Source organism: Panthera pardus, unplaced genomic scaffold, assembly GCF_024362965.1.
Source record: "Panthera pardus isolate Hobbes unplaced genomic scaffold, ASM2436296v1 HiC_scaffold_21, whole genome shotgun sequence".
Lineage (NCBI taxonomy): Eukaryota > Metazoa > Chordata > Mammalia > Carnivora > Felidae > Panthera > Panthera pardus.
Genome location: NW_026526777.1, coordinates 2,834,665 through 2,854,967, shown reverse-complemented (window position 1 = coordinate 2,854,967; position 20,303 = coordinate 2,834,665). Strand labels below are relative to the sequence as shown.

The 20,303-nt window shown below is 53.7% G+C and overlaps 1 protein-coding gene and 1 long non-coding RNA gene across 2 annotated transcripts; one reads left to right on the top strand and one right to left on the bottom strand.

The window, feature by feature from the left end:
• Positions 1 to 296: 296 nt before the first annotated feature.
• On the top strand, positions 297 to 18,873 carry FCRL4 (Fc receptor like 4). The gene is made up of 10 exons (XM_019438557.2): positions 297 to 847; positions 1,907 to 2,161; positions 2,438 to 2,719; positions 3,731 to 4,018; positions 11,136 to 11,249; positions 12,339 to 12,366; positions 13,268 to 13,362; positions 13,591 to 13,659; positions 17,454 to 17,485; positions 17,584 to 18,873. The coding sequence occupies exons 1-10, from the start codon at positions 328 to 330 to the stop codon at positions 17,698 to 17,700; spliced, it is 1,800 nt and encodes a 599-aa protein (XP_019294102.2). The 5' UTR covers positions 297 to 327; the 3' UTR covers positions 17,701 to 18,873.
• LOC128778807 (uncharacterized) lies at positions 2,156 to 3,809 on the bottom strand. Its single transcript, XR_008424519.1, has 2 exons — positions 3,709 to 3,809; positions 2,156 to 2,627 (listed from the first exon to the last, which is right to left on the bottom strand). It is a non-coding gene; the product is annotated as an uncharacterized LOC128778807 (long non-coding RNA).
• Positions 18,874 to 20,303: the final 1,430 nt, after the last annotated feature.

Sequence of the window (20,303 nt, the reverse complement as noted above, 5' to 3'; positions counted from 1 at the left end):
TAGGGCCTGATTTCATGCAAGGCCCATATTCCACTGTCAAGAAGCAGCTCCTTGAGTCTGGGGAGTGAGAAGCTTCTGGCTCCTGGCACTCACGCTCTGTGTGCCTCTGTCTGAGCATCACTATCCCACACCTACTTCGTGTTTCGGTAAAAATACAACTTCTCCATAATTGCATAATCAACCCCAAAATTCCTACACTTGCCCCCCCCCCAAGCCCCCGTCGACAGCCCCCACCCCACCACGCGGCCACGCCACACAAAGGCTCCTCTTAGACAGACGGCTGTAACAGGAGGGAGTCAGGAGGGACCGACCGAGGGCCCAGGCCGCATGGCTGCCCTTCCACGGAGAGCGGGGGCCGGCTGGGGTCGTCCCCTGGAAGGCCAGCCTGCCCCTACAGACCACAGAGCGGCCACCGCACCCCTGGCAAAGGTGAACGCAGCCAGGAAAGCCGAGCCTAGGCAAACCGTGTTCCTCCCGACGGGGGCTTTCCTGGGGATCCCCCCAAGCCTGGTCCTCGGGTCCGTCCCACACAGACGGCCGCGGTGGGGACCACAGGCATCCCCATCTCAGGCTCTGTCTCTCTCTTCCTCAGAAGCTGCGTCCAAACCCGTGATTTCCCTCCATCCTCCATGGACCGTCGCCTTCAGAGGAGAGACAGTGACCCTGACTTGTCACGTATTGCACTTCCACGCTCCAGAGAAAATAAAACGGTTCCTTTGGTACCTTGGGAGGAGAATGCTACGCGAAACCCCAGGCAACACCCTGGAGGTCCGTGACTCTGGACAGTACAGATGCCAGACCCAGGACTCGCTCCCAAGTGACCAAGTGAACATGATCTTTTCTTCAGGTGAGCAAACAGGTGAATTACTTAGACCTTTATAAGTCGTTTCGCGTATCCTCGCCCCCTGGGGTGGGCAGACCTGGGGGCCTTCGCTCAGCTCTAACCCTTGACCTCCAACACCGTCATTTCCCAGGGCTCCTCATTGTCTGTAGGTGTTTTTCAAAGGACTGTCGAGACAGACGTTAGAGTGTCATTGTCTAACACCACTCGGCAGACATCCCTGTGCCTTTACGGGGAGGAATTAAGGAATTCGTTTAGGGGATTGCAAACTGAGGCTGTTTTAGCCCGTGCCCTCAGGGCCGGCCAGCCTCTTGCAAGAGACAAGACAGGGACACAGATGAGTTCGGAGGAGGGGAGTTTCCCCGTCAGGCCTGTGTCCCTCCCCCTCCCCCTTCCTGACACCCGTCCCTTCTCTCCTCCCACTGTCCTGCTTCAGGGGGCTCCCACTCTCTCCCGGTCCTGCTTTGCCCACTTCACAGACAATGGTCTGGACCACCGCATGGGGACCGCGCTGGGGGACAGGCAGTCAGTCCCTGAGTCACCTTACTGGGGACAGAACTGACCTGTCACGTGCGTCTAAAGAGCGGGAGAATGTCCGCCAGGGACCCCGCTCCCCGTCCCTCGCCCCCGGGGGTTTGTGTTTGACAAGCCTGCCACAGAGCAAACCCCAGTGCACGGTGACAGTTTCTAGTCTCTTCCCCGGAATCCCCCCCCCCCCGACCCCCAGTGACTCCCACTTGGGGCCCGGGTGAGCCGGTCGGGGGTGATCTATAACCGCGTTCGGCAAAGTCACTGTGCGGCTCACGGTCACGTTAGAATCCTCATGCTGTGGTTCTGCCCCCGAGTGGCGGGGGGGGGGGGGTGTCAAGGTGGTGTGTTTGGGGTTCATTTACGACTTGCCGCTGAAGCAGGTCATACAGACTCGGGAGGGAAGGAGTGGGCCCAGGGCAGGAGACGAATCCTGCAAGAGAGACAGGAAAAACACAGCCAAGCCTTGCGACCCGAGCTGCACCCAGCGGAGGGGGCGTCCTCAGCACCAAGCCCCTGTCTCTGCGTGGCTTCCAGGCTGGCTCGTGCTCCAGGCTCCACATGGCGTGTTTGAAGGTGACACACTGGTCCTGAGGTGCCAGACAAGGAGTCGAGAGACACTGACCTCTGTGAAGTACATTTGGAACAGAAAAGTCATCTCCGCCTCCAATCAGAGCCACGACCTTTCGATACCACGAGCAAGTTCAAACAACAGTGGCTTCTACCACTGCACTGGGCGTGCGGACAAAATGCACCCATGGAAGTCAAATACCAAGTCTGTTCAAATTCAAGGTAAACCTTGCATTTCATGCAGATTACCGACTTGCTCAGTGTGTGACAGGGCACCCACCCATTGCCGTCCCAACGCTGGGTAACAAGGGACGCGTGTCCCCCGGCAGGCAGAGCCGCGGGGCCCCTGCACTCGAGCTGGGGCGGAAAGAGGGGAAGGCGGGGTCCGCCCGTGTCCTGCCTTGTGTCTGAAGTTCCCCAGGACCCAGCAGCCAAGCCCGCCTGCCCCAGGGCCCCCAGGGCCGCCCTCTGACACCTTGGTTTCCCTCTTCTCTCTAGAACTGTTTCCACACCCGAAGCTGAAAGTCACCCCCTCCCAGCCCACAGAGGGCAGTTCTGTGAACCTGAGCTGCGAAACTCAGCTGCCTCCAGAGCGGCTGGACACTGTGCTTCGTTTCAGCTTCTTCAGGGACCGCTGGGTCGTGCTGTCGGACTGGAGCCGGGCCCCGGAACTGCGGATCGCAGCCATCTGGAGACAAGACGCGGGGTCATACACGTGCGGGGCTGCTGCGGCCCAGGGCGTGCACAAGCTCAGCCTCCCGGTGCACGTCCACGTGCAGGGTGAGCGTGGGAGAGCCGCCGGCGGGGTGGGGGGTGGGTGGGGGCTTCCCCCACCCCCACAAACTGCTGCCTTCGCGCTGTGCAGGTGGGGACCGCCTCCCGATGGGGGCGGCTGGCCCTGAGAAGCGAGGTACGGTGATCAAAGAACCACCACCATTTTTCTAAAAACTCAGCCTTCCTTGGGAACCGTAGCGCCTCGGAAGGCTAGCGGCCGACTTCGATGCAAGGGTTCGGGAAGACGAACGCGAGCCAGACGACGAGGCGCCCTGCTCTTTACTGAGCCGGCACCTTCTAGAAGGCCAGATCTGGGGGCGAACTACGGAGGGGCTAGGCGTAGCCTCTTCCCAACCAACAGCCACCCAGGGCGGGAGCGCCCGCCCACGAGCGGGACGCACACACCTGCAGAGATCAATACAATCACCATCTCGTCTTAGGCACCTGAGCAGGGCTCCCAGAGGCAGGTGTGGTCCAGCCCAGTGCCAGCCACCGCCTGTCACTGCACACAGGTCACGGTCACCTGTCACTGCAGACGATTCAGGCGGCCGCCAGGACCTCAGACAAAACTCAAACGCTGCTTTGTCTCTCCTGGGACTTCATGTCTCAGGATGGAGACAGGACGGTTAGTGAGGGTCTCGGTCCCCACTGCACAGTCTATGTGCTACAACTCCAGCACCTGCTGGCGAACGTATCTTTTTTTTTTAATGTTTATTTATTTTTGCGAGAGAGAGAGGCAGAGCACGAGCGGGGGAGGGGCAGAGAGAGAGGGAGACACAGAATCTGCAGCAGGCTCCAGGCTCCGAGCCGTCAGCACGGAGCCTGACACGGGGCTCGAACTCACGAACCTCGAGACCATGACCTGAGCTGAAGTCGCACGCTTAACCGACTGAGCCACCCAAGGGCCCCACGCTGACGAGTAGATCTTATCTTAAAGTCACGTAGAGAGTGACCCCGTCCGACACGCCAGCTCCCCCCTGCCCCCAGGCCCTCACCCGCTGTCTCGTGTCCACGCAGGGGTCCCGGTGTCCGGAGTGCTCCTGGAGACCCAGCCCCCGGAGGGCCGGGCACTTGCGGGGGAGCCTCTGGTCCTCATCTGCTCCGCGGCCGAAGGCACAGGGGACACCACGTTCTCCTGGCACCGGGAGGACACGGGGGAGAGTCTGGGGACGAAACGCCGGCGTTCCCGGAGGGCGCAGCTGGAGATCCCTGCGGTCGGCGGGAGCCACGCGGGGGGCTACTTCTGCACGGCCGACAACGGCCACGGCCTCGTCTGCAGCGCGGTCCTGAACGTCACTGTCACAGGTGAGCCGTCCTCTCCAGCGGCCTTACTTACCGTGGCTTCCTCAGGTTGGGGGTGGGCGTGGCCAACACGGCTGCTGATTCTGCCTCCTCTGGTTCCACTTTGCCATCTCCCACCGCGATACAGTTTCTTCGTGGGAACGTTGAGAGGGCACGTGGGGCATGGCCGGCAGGAGCCGTTTCTCGCCCCGGAGACGACCGCACGTGCCCGCCCTCTGACCCGTCGCGTGCCGATGTCAAAGAGCCGCGTCAGCTCGTTAACGGCATCGCAGGGTCGTCCGTGTCAAGGACACGCGTCTCTCAGGGAGGCATCGGGGCCCATCGCGGCCTCCTGCGGCCCCACAGGACCAGACATCCTGCAGGCCTGACGGTCTCAGGGCCCAGACTGCAGGGCAGGAGGCCGACAGGCACGGGGAGGGGACGCAGGCCCGGTCACGTGCGCTCAGGGGACGGGCCTTCCGTTGGGCCCCACCGTTGGGCCCCTGTGTCTCTCCCTCTGTCCCCAAGAAGCCACAGCGGCCAGGCTCCCACGCAGCCCTGTTGGCACCACCGAGCTTGGTTGTGCCCCTGCCACCCGAGGGCACCATCCTTTCCTTGGGAGGGCAGCAGGCTGCCTGCTCGTACCTGCAGGACTCCCACACAGAGTTCCCAACCCCGTCGGCACCGGGCTTTCTCCGGCACCCGACTCGCGCTGACGAGGGTGGACGGGCCTCCACATTGCTGGGGTCAACGGCAATTCTGTCTCCGTGTCACTCGGCCGGTCACCAGCTCTCGACACAGCTGGCCCCGCCTTCCTTCCGGGACCACATTCCTCCTGGACTCGCCAGACGCGGCTCACTTTGTCCCCTGCCCGTGGCCAGACACGGGGTCTAGGCTTCCCTCACCGGGTCCTCCCATCTCTCCGGGCCTCTGTCCTCGGTCCCCCCTCCGTGCCCACCGTCTGCACTGTCTCACCCTGTCTCGTGACTTTAAATTTTTTTTTTTACATTTATTTATCTTTTTTTTATTTAAAAAAAAATTTTTTTTAACGTTTATTTTTGAGACAGAGAGAGACAGAGCATGAACGGGGGAGGGTCAGAGAGAGGGAGACACAGAATCGGAAGCAGGCTCCAGGCTCTGAGCCCGACGCGGGGCTCGAACCCACGGACCGCGAGATCGTGACCTGAGCCGAAGTCGGACGCCCAACCGACTGAGCCACCCGGGCGCCCCCCACCCTGTCTCGTGACTTTAAATGCACCTCGGACTTTTATTTACCCACGACTCCCACACCCCCTACAGCCGAGACCTCTCACGCGTCCGGCGCTCAGTCCAGATGTCCCACAGGAAGGGCTCGTCCGCGTCTCCAAACTGAGTTCATCCCAAGTTTTGGTTTGGCCCCCGAACCAACTGCTCCTGCTTTGCCGCGTCGCCCGGGACATCGAGCCCCACCCTCCTCCTTGCCGAGGCCGAAACTCAGGCCTGCCTTTTGTTCCGTCTTGCGCGTCTAGGCCACCTGCGCGTCTCATCCAGCTGGCTTTTCAGGATAGGCCGGGACCTGAGCCATTCCCGGAGCCTCCCCTGCCCCCTGAGTCGCCAGTGTTCCCTCCCTGCGTTATTGCGGCAACGCCCCCACCGGCCTTCTGCGTCCGCGTTTGCTCTCCACAGCCCCTTCCCTGCGCAGCATCCCAAGGAGCCTGAACCTCACGTTGCTCTTCCGTACAAGGCCCCGTCCGCGGGCTTCCCGTCTCCTTCAGGGTGACGGCCATCGTCCACCAGGTCCCGCGGCTCTGCAGGACCTGCTCTCCCTCCTCCCTCCCCTCACTTCCTCCACTCCGGCCACCGCGGCCCCCTGTCTCTTCCTCAAGCCGTCCAGTCGTATTCCTGCCTCAGGGCCTTTGCACTGCTCTTTGTGACAGCCTCATACTCACCCCTCACCTCCCCCAGTGAGACCTTTCCAGTGAGACGTGCCCAGACCACCCTGGCCCTTCCTCCCCAGGGCCCCCGTGTCGTTCCTCAAAGCGCTTACCCCCACCGGCCGTGCCGTGTCTCTCTGTCCCTCCCACCGCTCCCATACTAGCCTCCCGAAGGCAGGTCTGTATTCTGACCACTCTTGTATCCCAGGTGCCAGGACCAGGGCTTGGCCCACAGTAGGCATTCGACAAACACCTACTGAGTGAATGAATGTTACACACATGGTTATACTGACCGCAGCAACTATCCCGGAAGGTGAAGATGTCCCTGGTGTCTCCATTCTACCGAAAAGAACTCTGAGGTTCAGAAAGGTGTGGCAATTCGTGTAAGGTCACAAAGCTCACACCTGCACACAATCACGTAGCTGCGAGAGGCAGAGGGCAAGGTCAGAAGTCCTCCGAGGAAGTCCCCACCGTCAGCCACACTGAACGGGCTGAGAGCGGTCGGCCCTGACACAGCCGCGTCCCCGAGCAGGTGGCTCAGGGGCTGTGGGACAGGGGGCTGCTGTGGGGGCCACCCGGCTGCCGTGCAGTTTCCCTTCAGCTCCCTCGGGGCGAGTCCTGTGATCACGGGGGCCCTCCCCGGTCAGGTCTTCCCACACACAGTTGCCACGGGAGCGTCCGCCTCTCACTCTGGAAATTTCTCAGCGAACGCTGTGAGTGGGTGTGGTCCCGGCACAAATGGGCAGAGACTGAGCCCGGTGTCACGCTCGTGGCATTTCTAGAGGGAGAAGAGGCTAGCACAGCCGGAAGCCGCCGAGGGGCGCCCCCCAGGAAGATGATGCGCCGGCCCTGAACCCCAGAAAGGCTCTGCAAGCGGGAGGGCGGCCTCTGGGGGAAGGGCTCTTGTACCGAAACAGGTGTCCTCGGGGAGCCCAAAGGCGACACTCCCTGAAGCGGGCAGGAGAGAGTCTGCTGGAAACTCAGAGCTGAGTGTGAACACGTTCCTCTTGCTTCCGGAGGTTAAAGTCAGTACAAGGGACCTGTGTCCTTGCCCACGCGTGCCGTCGCACTGGCGTGCACGACTCTAACGGGTGTCATCCTCCGCTAGGGGAACGTGCTCTCACGGAGTAAGCAGACGTCGAGGGTTCGGCTGGCCAATGACAGAGAGGGGATTTCTCACAAAATCTTTTAAATTCGTGGGCCTTATTGCAAAATCTCTGTGCGCAGAAACAGGAGAGCTTCCGGCAGCAGAGAACGTCTGGCAGTCTGCGCTCCTGTGGTTTCCCCCGCAGGAATGCATTTCTCACCGGCCCGGAGGCCGGAAGTCTGAGATCAGGACGCCTGCGTGGTCGGGTTCCAGGAGGGCCCTCTCCCCCCCTTGCAGACAGCGGCCTTCCTGGAACACCTGTGTCCTCACATGGCAGAGAGGGGTGACGGGGGCGGGGGTGTCTCGGGTGTCTCTTCTTGTAAGGACACTAATCCCATCATGGGGCCCCCCCGACCTCACCTAAACCTGATGACCCCCCCCCAAAGGCTCCATCCCCAAAACCGTCACGCTGGGACTCCAGGCTTCTTCAGTATGTGAATCTTGGGGGAGACACAATGCAGTCTGTGGAATGGGCTGAAGGTGGCCGGGGTGGTGCTGTGTGGGAGCGGACCTAACTTGGGGGGACGTCCCCTGAACGGATCGGAAGGTAGCACGAGGTTCCCAAGGGCCTGGGGCATAGCGTGAGGGTGCCAGACGAGACCTAACACTTGCCTGGACGCCACCCGCCACATCGGGCAGCGTTCAGAGCGCTTCACGTATGTCAACAATACACCAACAACAGCGGAAAAGGAAACTGAGGCACAGGGAGATGAAATCATTGTCTGTGGCCACACGGCCGGAGGAGCCAGGATCTTAACCCACCGATCCAGTTGTGGAGTCTACACCTCCCTCTCTCTTCTCCCACCTGTATTGAGACAGAATTGGCATAATTGGTGGTACATATATGATGATATATACAACGTGATGACGTGCTCTATCATGTGGGACGACTGCCGCAACGGGTGGGTTAACACTCCACCACCTGCTCTCGGCAGCTATCACGTGTGCGGCGCAGGGTCCCTAACTGTAGCGACCACGCTGTGCGTTACACACCCCCGCACTGGCTCCTCCCATGACGGGAAGGTTGTGCCCTTTGACTAACATCCGCCATCTTGCTCTCCCCCCAAAGCCCCTGGCCACCCCAGCTGTTCTACGACTTTGGCGTTTCTAGATTCCACATCTAAGTGAGCTCTTACAGTATTTGTCTCTCTGTCTGACTTATTTCACTTAACATAGTACTCTCAAGTCTCATCCATGTTGCTGCTAATGGCAGGGTATCTTTTTTATGGCTAATAGTGCATCGTATATATGATGGAATACTATATATAATATATACGGTGAAATAGTATATATGATGGAATATTATATATATAATATATGATGCAATGCCATATACATTATATATGACGGAATATTATGTATAGAATATATATGATGGCATATTCTATATATTATATGTGATGGAATATTATATATAATATATATGGTGGAATAGTATATGTAATATATATGGTGGAATATATATATATGATGGAATATTATATATATAATATATGATGGAATATATATATGATGGAATATTTTATATATAATATATGATGGAATATCATATACATTATATATGATGGAATATTATATATATTATATTTGATGGAATATTATAATACATATAGTGGAATATTATATGTATGATGGAATATTATATATAATATATGATTGAATATTATATATATGATGGAATATTATATATATAATATATGATGGAATATCATATACATTATATATGATGGAATATTATGTATATAATGTATATGATGGAACATTATATATTATATATGCGATGGAATATTATATATAATGTATGTGATGGAATATACATCATATATATATATATAATAATGACATATACCATATTTTCTTTGTCCAATTGTTTGTTAATAGACGCTGAGGTATTGTCCTGTCCTGGCTACTATAAATAATGCTGTCAAGAACACGGGGAGACAGGTGTCTCCTCCAGATAGTAATTTCATTGTCTTCAAATGCATAGCCGTAAGTGAGATTGCTGGATCACATAGTAGTTCTGTTTTTAACTTTTTAAGGAACCTCCATACTGTTCTCCACAGTGGCTGCACCAACTCGCATTCCCACGAACAGCGCATGTGGGTTTTCTCCACATCCTCGCCGACACTTGCTACTTCTTGTCTTTCTGATCATAGCCATTCTGACAGGCGTGAGTCGGTATCTCCTTGTGGTTTTGATTTGCATTTCCCTGTTGATGAGGGATGCTGAGCCCCTTTTCATGTACCTGTTGACCAGTTAGATACCTTCTTTGGAAATCTTTGCATCTATATGCATCAGGGATATCGCTCTGTACTTTTCTCCTGGCGTCCTTATCTGACTTTGGTGTCAGGGTGATGTCGGCCTCATAAAATAGTTTGGAAGTGCTCACTCTTCTTCGGTTTGGGGAAAGACTTTGAATGGATTGGAGTTAAAATTCTTCTTTAAATGCTTGGTAGAATTCACCGGTGACACCATCTGGCCCTGGGCTTTCTTCATTGGGTGGGTTTTATTATTGACTCAATCTCCTCACTCATTACTGGTCTGTCCGGTCCTCATGAATCAGTCCTGACAGGTTGTATGTTTTTAGGAATTAGCCCATTTCTTCTAGACTGTTGGAGGTGATGGAGCGCAACTGTTCTGTGCCTTTCAAACTAAAACATATTTCAACTCCTTTCCCCAGAGGAGCCATTTCTTCTAGGAAATGGGGTTATCAGGGAGGGGAAAGACTTGCTCTCTGCTCGTTAAATCTGGAACCCTAGGTACCCTAGGCGTGGCTGATTCTGATTTGACACAGGTGGACGCCCAGGTGGGCAATGGGGAAAGACTCACTCTAGGACACACAGCCAAGCTGCTGTGTCCCTGGATTTCTCCCTGGCATTCCACTCCTCTGGTTTAGCTGTCATGGTGTGTGTGTGGGGGGGGGGGGGGCGGGCGGCGGCAACTCCCCACGAACACCGTTTGCAGGCAGAATCATTCACAGGTGTGTTGATTTTGTCAGGAAGGGAAAGCATAGAGACAGAAATGCCACCAATGGCCGGTGGCCCTGGGTGCTGAGTGCCTACCTTGTGGCAGGAACCACAGACACAGAGTGCCATGTAGTTAGGTGGGAATCATAATTAACGTTGCTGTGGTTCTGGTACACGAATGTTCTCTGTGTAATCCTGTGGCATCCGAAGTCTGAATCTGGTTTCTGTCAGGACCAAGAATCTGCATGCAAACATTTCCACCCCCACCAACTCTTTGCCCCTCTAGTCTGGGTTTGCTTTTTAGCCCTTACCATCACCAGACATGTTATAAATGTATTTGTTTATTGTCTGCCTCCCCTCCCTGGACTGTAAGTTCCATGAGGGCAGGGACCTCGCAGTCCTGTTCACTGTTCTGTCCTCAAGGCCTGGCACATGGCAGGACTCAATAAATGGCTACCGAATGAATGAATGAGTGACTGAGTGAATGAATGCATCAGCCACATGAAATCTCTTGAATGAGGAGAATGGATCCAATGGAAAAGTCAGAAACCCCTGACAACTGAGTTATTGCTTCCTTCGGCTTCTCTCCTCCCCTTCAGCGCTTCTAGGAGGAGCGAGGCAGTGCTGTTTCCCTCTGGGGTCCCAGCGTGGTTTTAATGGCGAGCCATGTCCGAGCTGCTGCTGGTTCCCCGAGTGCCCGTCAGCAGTGATATGTGCTCTCTTTCTCAGCGGGCTGCCGAACCAGCCTCATGTGGCATCTTCCCGGGTGGCCGGGGCCAATTCCCAAGAGGCCAGAGTACAAGAATACGGACTATCCAGAGAGAGGGTCCCCTCAAACGCTAATCTGGAGCTGGTGTCTGTGGGTGAGCAGAGGGAGCTGGCTGCGCTCTCCCCTCTGCCCTGGCCCCCCAGACCCTCAGCCTGGAGCCTCCTACTGGAGCGCAGGGTCCCGTCCCGCCACTCAGGCTGCCTCCCCTGTGCACCGGCCCGGGCCTAGCCCTGGTCAGCTAGGTTCCTCTCCCACTCCAGGGCTCAGGACCCCAGCCGGGCTGAGGAAAGTTCCAGGATGTCCTGGCCCTCTCTCCCCGGGGCTCATGCAGGCTCTCCCCCCTCAGGCACTCCAGGGAACAGAATGGGCCTCATTGCTGCGGGAGCCACTGGGGGACTGCTCAGCGTTCTTGTCCTGGCTGCAGGGCTGCTGATTTACCGCCGGCACCAGAGGAAGTCAGGTTTGTGTTCTCTCTTACCCGCTGCTAGAGGCCAAGCCCGGTCCCTGCCGAGCACCCCGCTCCCTGGAGCACCCACCAGTCTCCCCCCTCACCACACTCAACACCCACAGACATACACCCTCCGCCTGAGGTGTGAACAGGTGCTGTGGTTGAGAGTTGCCTGCAGCTGGCCGGGTTCTCTAAGTCTCGAGTGAAAGGTAGGAAGGAAGTAAACTTCTTAATGTCAAGTTCCAAAAACTTAATACGGACAGTTTCCCCGGGCAGTTTTTTGGCTCAAATGGTCAGTCAGCTATACACCGCAGCCCATCTGAACCCCCCACAAATGGGCGTTCAAGAGACACCAAAGGGCCGTGAGAAGGGAGGCTGGCTAATCTCTATCCTGCTTCCTCCTTGGAGACTTCCCCGTGTCAAAGCCTGAAGCTGCCGTCCTGTGCTCCGAGGGCTGGGCTCTCCACGGGCCAGCCCGCCCTCCTCCCCTCCTCCCCCTCCCCGGGGGAGAGCCACACACTTCCAGAGGCTTCTGCTTTAGTCCCATCAGGACAGTTGGGATGCGAGAGAGCCTAGTGTGGAAGACGGGCCCAGAGGCTATTTCAGCTCTAGTACAACCGCCCTCCATCTCGGTCTCTTGATCTAATCAGCTCGGTTCAACCCACCACGTTGTTCTCAGCACCATGCATGTGGCTGCATGGGCCAGTCTGGATCTGGACCACGAGCCTCCTTAGCAGGCCTGAGTCGGAGCCCGAGACTCCTCTGGGCATGAGCACGGATGCTCCGTGACATCCCCTCACTGCTCTGCAAGAGAGACCGTTTGGTCCCCGGCAGTATTCCTTGAGGTGTATCATCTCTGCCTTGAACCCTCGTCAAGTCTCAGACGATTGCATATTCGGCCCAGGAACGTAGAGCCCTACCCCCAGCAAGCTACGCGCGTTGTTCAGTCCTTTTCCAGATCATTTTCCTAAAAATCCAGGACCGGGTGCATGGTCTCAATGGACTTTTTCTGATGGCCTCTCTAAGCCAGTTTCCCTTCATGAAGTTTTTGGGAAGGAGCGCCCTCTGCTGACACAAATGTGCCTTTGCTTTGTTTTGCAGGAGATGGTTCTCCAGGAAACACAACCAGGTGAGGCCTCAGGCTTCCGGTCTTCCAAGAATAGACTATGCAGGACTGTGGTTTTACAAAATTAGCTCACGTGGTGTCTTTCTGCCCGTGTGGCTAGGTGCCCACGTTTTCACATCCCCTGAAATGAGCAAAATCACAACTTCTAGAACCTTCTAATAGTTCGTATTATGGATTTTGCATGTATTTAGATCCATTTATTTGAAATGTATCCACTCACTCAAATGGGTAATACCAAAGATTTTAGGTTTTCTAGGTGGGCACAGAGTATTTCTGGAGCAGACAAGACTCTGGTCAGGCAGCGTGTTGCTGTAAATGTGCACAACTGTCCCAGCTTTCAGGGAAGTCTCACATGTGCACGTGTACTCATCAGACCTTGTGTCTTTAACTTTGGTTTGGAAAATCTGGTTCTTCTACCTACGCGTCTCAGTCTTGGGTTATAGCCAGTGACTGGGAGCACAGACTGTGTCTAATTCCTTCTGGAATTGTCCGGGTAAGACCGTGTGAAGACACTTAGTCAACACCTCCTGGTGATGAGGCGAGGCTTTTGTAACCAATTGAGTGTGACCGTTCCGTCTATGGGATGGTTGTTACAATGATGTCAGACACTGGCCAGCCTTGTCCCCAAAAGTCTGCCCATACTGTGGTCCTAGGGTTTCTTTCAAAAGAACAGTCCGGCTCTATATGGACCTACTGAAGGTCCAGTTAAACCATTCCTGGTCTCTGGTCCCCTGCCATCTGCTGATTCCCCTCTCCTCTTCCCCGCCCCACCACGCCCCTTCCTCTCTGGGTCCCTGTCCCCCGCTGTCCGCCGATGTCCCCCATGCCCCTTCTTCTCTGGCCATCCTGCTTCTGTGCATCTTATGATGTTCCAGGGATGATCATGCGTTTCCATGTGTCACAGGAGCCCTCCCGCCACAGGCCCAGGACAGGCCCCCCATGGCAGGTGCCAGGGACAGAAAGACAGCCCAGTGGAGCTCCAGCATTTGTACGGCAATGGTAAGGAGTCCCCGTAGGGAAGCTGCTCCCGCCTGAGCCCGGGAAAGATAATGTACTGGATGCCTGGAGAAAGCCCTGGTGTCCTTATGGCATCCCAAACCCAGACGCCCCAAGAAATCACTGCTTCATTCTGTGTCCAAGAAGGTGGGGAGGAAGCTTAGGAAGAAACCTGTGTAGCACATAACCACTGATGGCAGCAGCCTTGAAAGTGCCATTTCTCCTTTCCAGGGAGTCTCGGAGAGGGACACTTGGTATATTCTGAGATCCAGACTATTCGACCGGGGCAAGAAGGGGAAGGTAAGTCACTGGGGAAGATTCTGGTTGCAAACTATACTCCTTCATTCAACATGTGTTTACTGAGTACCCCCTACGTGCTAGGCGCCGCAGTGAGTACACGTAGTCGATCGGCAGACAAGGCAGGTGGAAATCCCTGTAGGCGGGGCTTAGATTCCAAAGAGAGAAGACAGACTCCAAAAGATGCTTCGTGTATCTCCTGACGATCAGATCCTTCTGATCGATATTGTGACCGTGAAGGCGGATGTCTGAAAATTTCCATGAAGTAATGAATTAAGTATTTAAGTAATGAGGTTTACAAGCCACCTGCTATGTGGTGAGAACGTGTGTAGATACACGTTCACATAACGTATATAAATATAGACACATATGTTCGGTTCGTTCATATAAACAGCCCCATGTAGCCAATATACGGAACAAGCGAGACTGAGGACTTAATTACAAAAATGTGTTTCCCCACTGTTTCTTGAAACTTTGCTCTGCGGGAGATCTTCCCACACGCTCAGGGTGAACATTTTGGCAGCAAAGGCTTTTCAGTACACTCTCCATTCTCGTAGGTAACAGACAGCAGGTGGACACGGTATGTCACAGTCTCAAGTCAGCAGCTAGAATATCCAGTTCAAGATGTTCATCAAAACTTAGCCCTCCGCTAGTTCAGGCAAACTTCAGAACGGGAGCTGGTGGCGGTGAGAGGGCAAGGTGGAGCTGGCCTCTCTGTTTCTGTGGCTGGTCTCCCTTCAGCATCCTGGAGGGTGCTGGGGACCTGGGTGGGAAAGGACTCGCCCGGCTGGTGCTTGGGAGCTGGCGTCCACCTGTCTGGCAACAGGTGCAGAAGAAGGCCGTTCCTTGAGAGGCGAGTGAGTGCTGTCTTCTGACTTCCTGCCTGACACTCCTTCCTGCCGCTCCTTGGTACAGCGGCCGTCCCTAATCCAGCAGTTTTTGTGACCCTTCAATGGCCTCATCCCCACCTGCTCGCATCCAGCTTCCCACCGTTGGAGTCCTTTGGGAGCCGTGGGCCTTACTGGGCTGGGGCTCCATGGCTGCACTCCTGTCTTCTGCCCAAGCTGGACACATCCGTCCATGGGGACACCTAAGGATAGGTGACATATAGTCAATTAATTTTAACAAGTGTATCCAGTCCCAGACCCACCACCACCATCAGGACATAGAACACTCCCAACATCCTGGGAAGTCCCCTCCTGTCGCTTTGCAGATAACTTTTCCAGCTCTGCCCCAGCCACCAATGGCCCACTTTCTGTCCCTGGAGTTTTGCTTTTCTATAATTTCATGTAAATGAAATCATATGCAGTGTAGTCTCTTTGTCTGGCCTCTTTCCCATAACATAATGTTTTGCAACTCATCCATATTCTAGCATATTATAAGTAGTTCACTACTACTTTTTTTGATGTGGAAAAAGCTGTACATATTTAACGTATACAACTGGACGATTTGAGGATAAGTCTATGCCAGCGAAGCCATCACCACCCTCAAGGCCACAAGCATGGGTAGTATCTCGTAAAATTTTATTCCACCCATTCTTATTTTTTATAATGATCATTACTATCATCATCATGATTATTATGTGTGTGTGTGGTTAGGACACTTAACACAGATCGTAAGTATGCGATACACTATCGCCAGCTACAGGCACAGTGCTCCCTAGTGGATCCACAGAACTCACTCGTCCTATGTAACTTAAACCCTGTACCCTTTGACCATTCCTTCTGTTCCCCCTCCCACAGCCCCTGGGTACCACTGTCCTACCGTCTGTTTCTATGAGCTGGACTAGTTCAGATTCTGCACATAAAGTGAGCACGTGCAGGATTTTTTTTTCTGTGTCTGGCTTCGTTTACTTAGCACAGCAACTTCCAGGTCCACCCATGGTGTCAAAATGTCAGGATTTCCTTCTTTGTTACGGACGAATTGTATTCCAGTGTGTGTGTGTGTGTGTGTGTGTGTGACATATTCTTTACCTATTCATCTGTTCGGGGACACTTAGGTGGTTCCCATGCCTTGACTACCGTGAATAATGCTGCAGCAAACATGGGGTGTAGCTATCCCTTCAGGATCCTGATTTTTAATTCCTTTGGGTGCATACCCAGAAATGCGATTGTTGGATCATACGGTAGTTCTATTTGTAATTTTTTGAGGACCCTCCATATCGTCTTCCACGGTGGCTGCACCAACTTACAGCTCCACCAACAGGGCACAAGGGCTACCTCTTCTCCTGTTCCTCCCCAACACTTGTTAGCTCTTGCCCTTGTAATGACAGCCATTCTAACAGGTGTGAGGTGACATCTCATGGTGGCTTTGATTTGTATGTCTCTAATGATCAGTGATGTTGCATAGTACCTTTCCAGCATCTGCTGGCCATCTGTCTTTGGAGAAATGTATATTCAGGTCTTTTGCCCGTTTTTAGTTGAGGCAGTAGTGGCAGGATTCTGGCTATTGAGTTCTCTGTGTTCCTTATATAGTTTGGATATTAACCCCTTATCAGATATATAGCGAGCACATATTTTCCCCCATTTCATAGGTGGCTTTTCCAAATACAGCAGCTCACTTGCAAATTAAAATCCCCTATATCTTTGTGGTAGAAATCTCCCCTGTAGTCTAATCTTGCAGTTGTTTTACCAATGGCATTAGGGCCTTCCCAAGATCACAAATCCAGCAAAAGACGAACCAAAGACCAAGTCTTCTGTCTTGCTGCAAGATCTCCTGCTTATAGAGCCTATCACCGTCCTTGGCCAACACTGACCACCTGCCTTGTCCGTCACTTGGCTTTCTCAGCCACCCCCATGAGTCAGGACCCTTTGAATGGCAGAATCAGAACTGCCTCCAAGTTGTTTGGGTTAATTGAATGCAGCTTCTAGAATTACCTTGATCATGTACTGTTGTTCACACTCTTTAACGGATTTGTCAGAACACCACTGAAGCTGAGCACTGTGTTGGTGGACAACTTCTATCTCAGGCACTTTATTTACTAATGATCTGTAGCAAGACTTCTTCCCCAGTTCCCTGAGGTTTGCATGAAACCCCTAAAATTGTACACATAGTTCGACACGTATGACTATAATTCTGGGAAGAGAGAACCTAGGTTCTATCACATCGTTAAGAAGATCTGTAACCCTGAAAGGTCGATGGTAAGAACACAGTGATAAAGAGAAGCCTCAATTGTCCCAGAAGCATTTTTTTTTTTAGGCTCTGTCTCCATACCTCACTATGTGGCTATGATGCTTCCATCCAGTTCTCTGAGACTCTTAATTCCCAACACGTAGGATCTGGCAAATCCCATCAGCTAAACCTCCCTCTCACTGCAGCTCCCTTTCTGGAGAACCGTGGAGATAAAGCTAAGGACGAGAACCCGTTAACGTGACAGAGGGTTTTCCCGCGGGCACGCATGTGAAGCGCTCTCATGGGAACCCGCCGAGCAGTCAGGGGGGTACTCTGAGGTTGGAGTCAGGAGGAGGTGCTGTTAGCTAAGAGAGGCAAAGATTAAAGCAGAGAGAAATTCTGTGTTGACACGTGGTAAAGGCAGGGAGCAAGGTTCCTTGGCGTGGTCGTGAGGAAGGACCTTACAGATCAATGGAGATTACAGACAGCTTGCAGAGGGCTGGGCTACGAAACGGTAAGACGGAAAACCACCTGTGCTGTGGGGCACATTGGGGGTTGGGGTGGGGGGGGAGCAGAAGCACCTGTGCAAAGGGTTCAGTGGCTCCCAGCCTCTGGGGGGAAAGCTCGTAGCCTGGGTTGAGCGGGTCGGGACGCCCGTAGTTCAGTGAGTGCCTTTCCCTCCACAGCCAGTGCCTCCGGAGCGTCCCTAGAGGACAAGGTGAGTGTCCGTCCCTGCCTGTTTTCTCTCCCACCACTTCCCACAGCCCCATCCTCTCTCCCTGTTCCCGAATCTCCTTCCTCTTCTTTCCACCCCAGCATGCCGCAGTTGTCTACTCCTCGGTGAAGACACAGCTCCAAGGGGACTCTGCCGGAAAGGTCAGGTCTCAGCATGAAGATGCCACGGACAGTTACGAGAATGTCCCACCTGCGTGACTCATCCCTGCCCCGAAGCCCCAGCTCAGTGTAGTCCTCAGGGTCCCGGGAGTGACCAGCTGGTCCCAACTGCCCACGTGCTTTCACATCCACGACTCCTGATTCACCTTCTCTGAACTGGTGATGGGGCAGCTGCCGAAAGACTTGCTCAGGTGACCAGGATCACGGGTAAGAGAAGACCCTGGACCCCTGCTCGGAGCCTAATGTCATGTGCTCCCCACGGTCCCATTTAGGGAAAAGGAAGAAGGGTGGAGAAGCACTCCTGTTGAAAAACAGAAGCACAGGTGTTGGTGATTTGGGATTTGCACAAAGGCATGCCTGAGTGACTCAGGTCTCTGCTCAATGCGTCCCCAACAACTGTCCCACTTGGGGTCATCTGCATCGGTTGGCTTAACTATGCGCAGTCCCCAGGTCCTTCCCACACCAAGCCCAGGGCCACCTCTCCTGCCTACACTGCTTACAGTCAGGATTGCGCTGTAGACAAAAGAATCCACACCACTAGTTTGCAGAGAAAAGAATTTAAATAGGGTGTTAATTAATTGGGGTATTAAGAAGCAGGCTCTAGGCTGAGCTTCCAAAAGCAAAATGTAATTATGTTAATGTTATTTAAGACAAAGATTTTCCACACTAGAGAAAAAAATACAAAAACAAAATTAATAACCCTACAAACCCTAATTGGAAATATCCGCAGAAGTTGATATCAAGCTCTTTTTTAAAAAGATATTTATTTCCTAGGTCTGTCCACTGAAAAGGCCTAGAAATAATTAGCAACCCAACAGCAGTGAGCATCCCTCCCACAGGCTGTGCTTTCCAAACACAATTTCCCACCCAAGGGTACTGGGCTGTCTTTCCTGCAGGAGGCGTGTCCTTAGTTACTGAATAGTTGATATGAGAATAAGTAATTCTTCCAATAAATGAAGAAGGAATGAAAGGCACAGGAAACCACTCTTTTGATGGCAAATTTCATGGAACACCCACTGATTAGGTTAGCATCAAAAACCAGACAGCCTAACACTCTGTGCCTCCTGATGGAAGTATTCAATGTCACCTACAAAGTACTCATGCCCAAGATATCAAAATTGAATCCAATCAAGTTTCTAGACCCAACAACCAGCTGACAGGAAATATGAGGGGCTACAGCAATCAATAAAATCCATGCCGTGGAAAAATCTACAGGACAAGTGACCCAGTTTCTTCAACAAGCAAATGACAAGAAGAAGGAAGGGAAGGGGGGAGGGGAGAGAAAAAAGGAAGAGAAGTGGAGGGGAGGAGAGAGAAAAAAGGAAGAGAAGGGGAGGAGAGGAGAGAGAAAAAAAGAAGAGAAGGGGAGGGGAGGGAAGGGGAGGGGAGAGAAAAATGGAAGAGAAGGGGAAGGGAGGGAAGAGGAGGGGATGGAAGGGGAGGGAAGGGAGGGAAGGGGAGGGGAGGGGAGAGGAAGGAAGGGAAGGGGAGGGAGGGGAGGGAAGGGGAGGGGAGGAGAGGAGAGGGGAGGGAGGGAGATGGGGGAGGAGGGGAGGGAAAAAGGAAAGGAAAGAGGGAGAAAACCTATAAGCTAAGTGAGACTTGACATACATCAACCAAAGAGACCTTGTTTGGATCCCGCCTCAAACCAAGTTAGGAAAAATACTACTTAGGAAATTTGTACACTACTGTTAAGAAATTATTGTCTGTTTTCGGTATAAGTGATAGTGTTATAGTTATGTTTTTATTTTTTTTACATTTATTTATTTTTGAGAGAGACAGAGCACAAGTGGGGGAGGGGCAGAGAGAGAAGGAGACTCAGAATCCAAAGCGGGATCCAGGTTCCGAGCTGTCAGCACAAAGCCTGACGCGGGGCTCAAACCCCCAAACCACGAGATCATGACCTGAGCCGAAGTCGGACGCTCAACCCACTGAGCCCCCCAGGCGCCCCATACTTATGTTTTATTTTACAAATAGACTATTCATCTTTAAGAACTCATAGTGGCATATTCGTAGATTAAGTGCCACAGCCTTGTTTGAAACCATCCAGTAGAGCGGGGCAGGTGGATGAAAGGGGGCCAGCCGTGTGCACCATTTCTGAAGCCTGGTGACAGGTACACTGTGGGCGGAAGGGGCTCACGCTAGCCTCTGCTTTGTAGGTTTTGAATCTTCCACAATAAAGCACTAAAATATCCACACCCGGACACGGTCTCTTTCGGTGACCACCAGCACCTCCGCCGTGGCGAGGGCCCCCCTCGCCCATCACAGCGGTGGGTTTGTGGTCCCTGCTGGCGTCTTTCCCCCACACCACCCATTCCTGGCGCCGCAGTCGGGCTGTGTTCTCAAACTCGCAGTGAAGTCCCCTCTGCCATCAGCAGACACAGGGCCCTGGCTTGCCCACGGCGCTCCCCCCGACCTCCCTTCCGTGACCTCCCGCCTCTCTCCTCATCACTCAGCTACAGACACTGTAGCCCCCCTAAAGCCTGCAGGGGGAGCCCTTCCCCCCAGATGGCCGTCAAGGCCTTGAGACCCACCCTGAAACGCGTGTATTTTGGAAACTCTCACCCCGATCTCCAGCAGCCCATCTCCTTCGTCTCTTCTCCCCTTAGCGTGTCACTGTGAAACACGCTACAAAACTTAAC

Bases quoted from the DNA above. Each gene is read 5' to 3' on its own strand.
- FCRL4 (XM_019438557.2), top strand. From the start codon at position 328: ATGGCTGCCCTTCCACGGAGAGCGGGGGCCGGCTGGGGTCGTCCCCTG. The intron at 13,660-17,453 runs GTAAGTCACTGG...TTCCCTCCACAG, and splicing joins ACCGGGGCAAGAAGGGGAAG to CCAGTGCCTCCGGAGCGTCC. The intron at 17,486-17,583 runs GTGAGTGTCCGT...TTTCCACCCCAG, and splicing joins GAGCGTCCCTAGAGGACAAG to CATGCCGCAGTTGTCTACTC.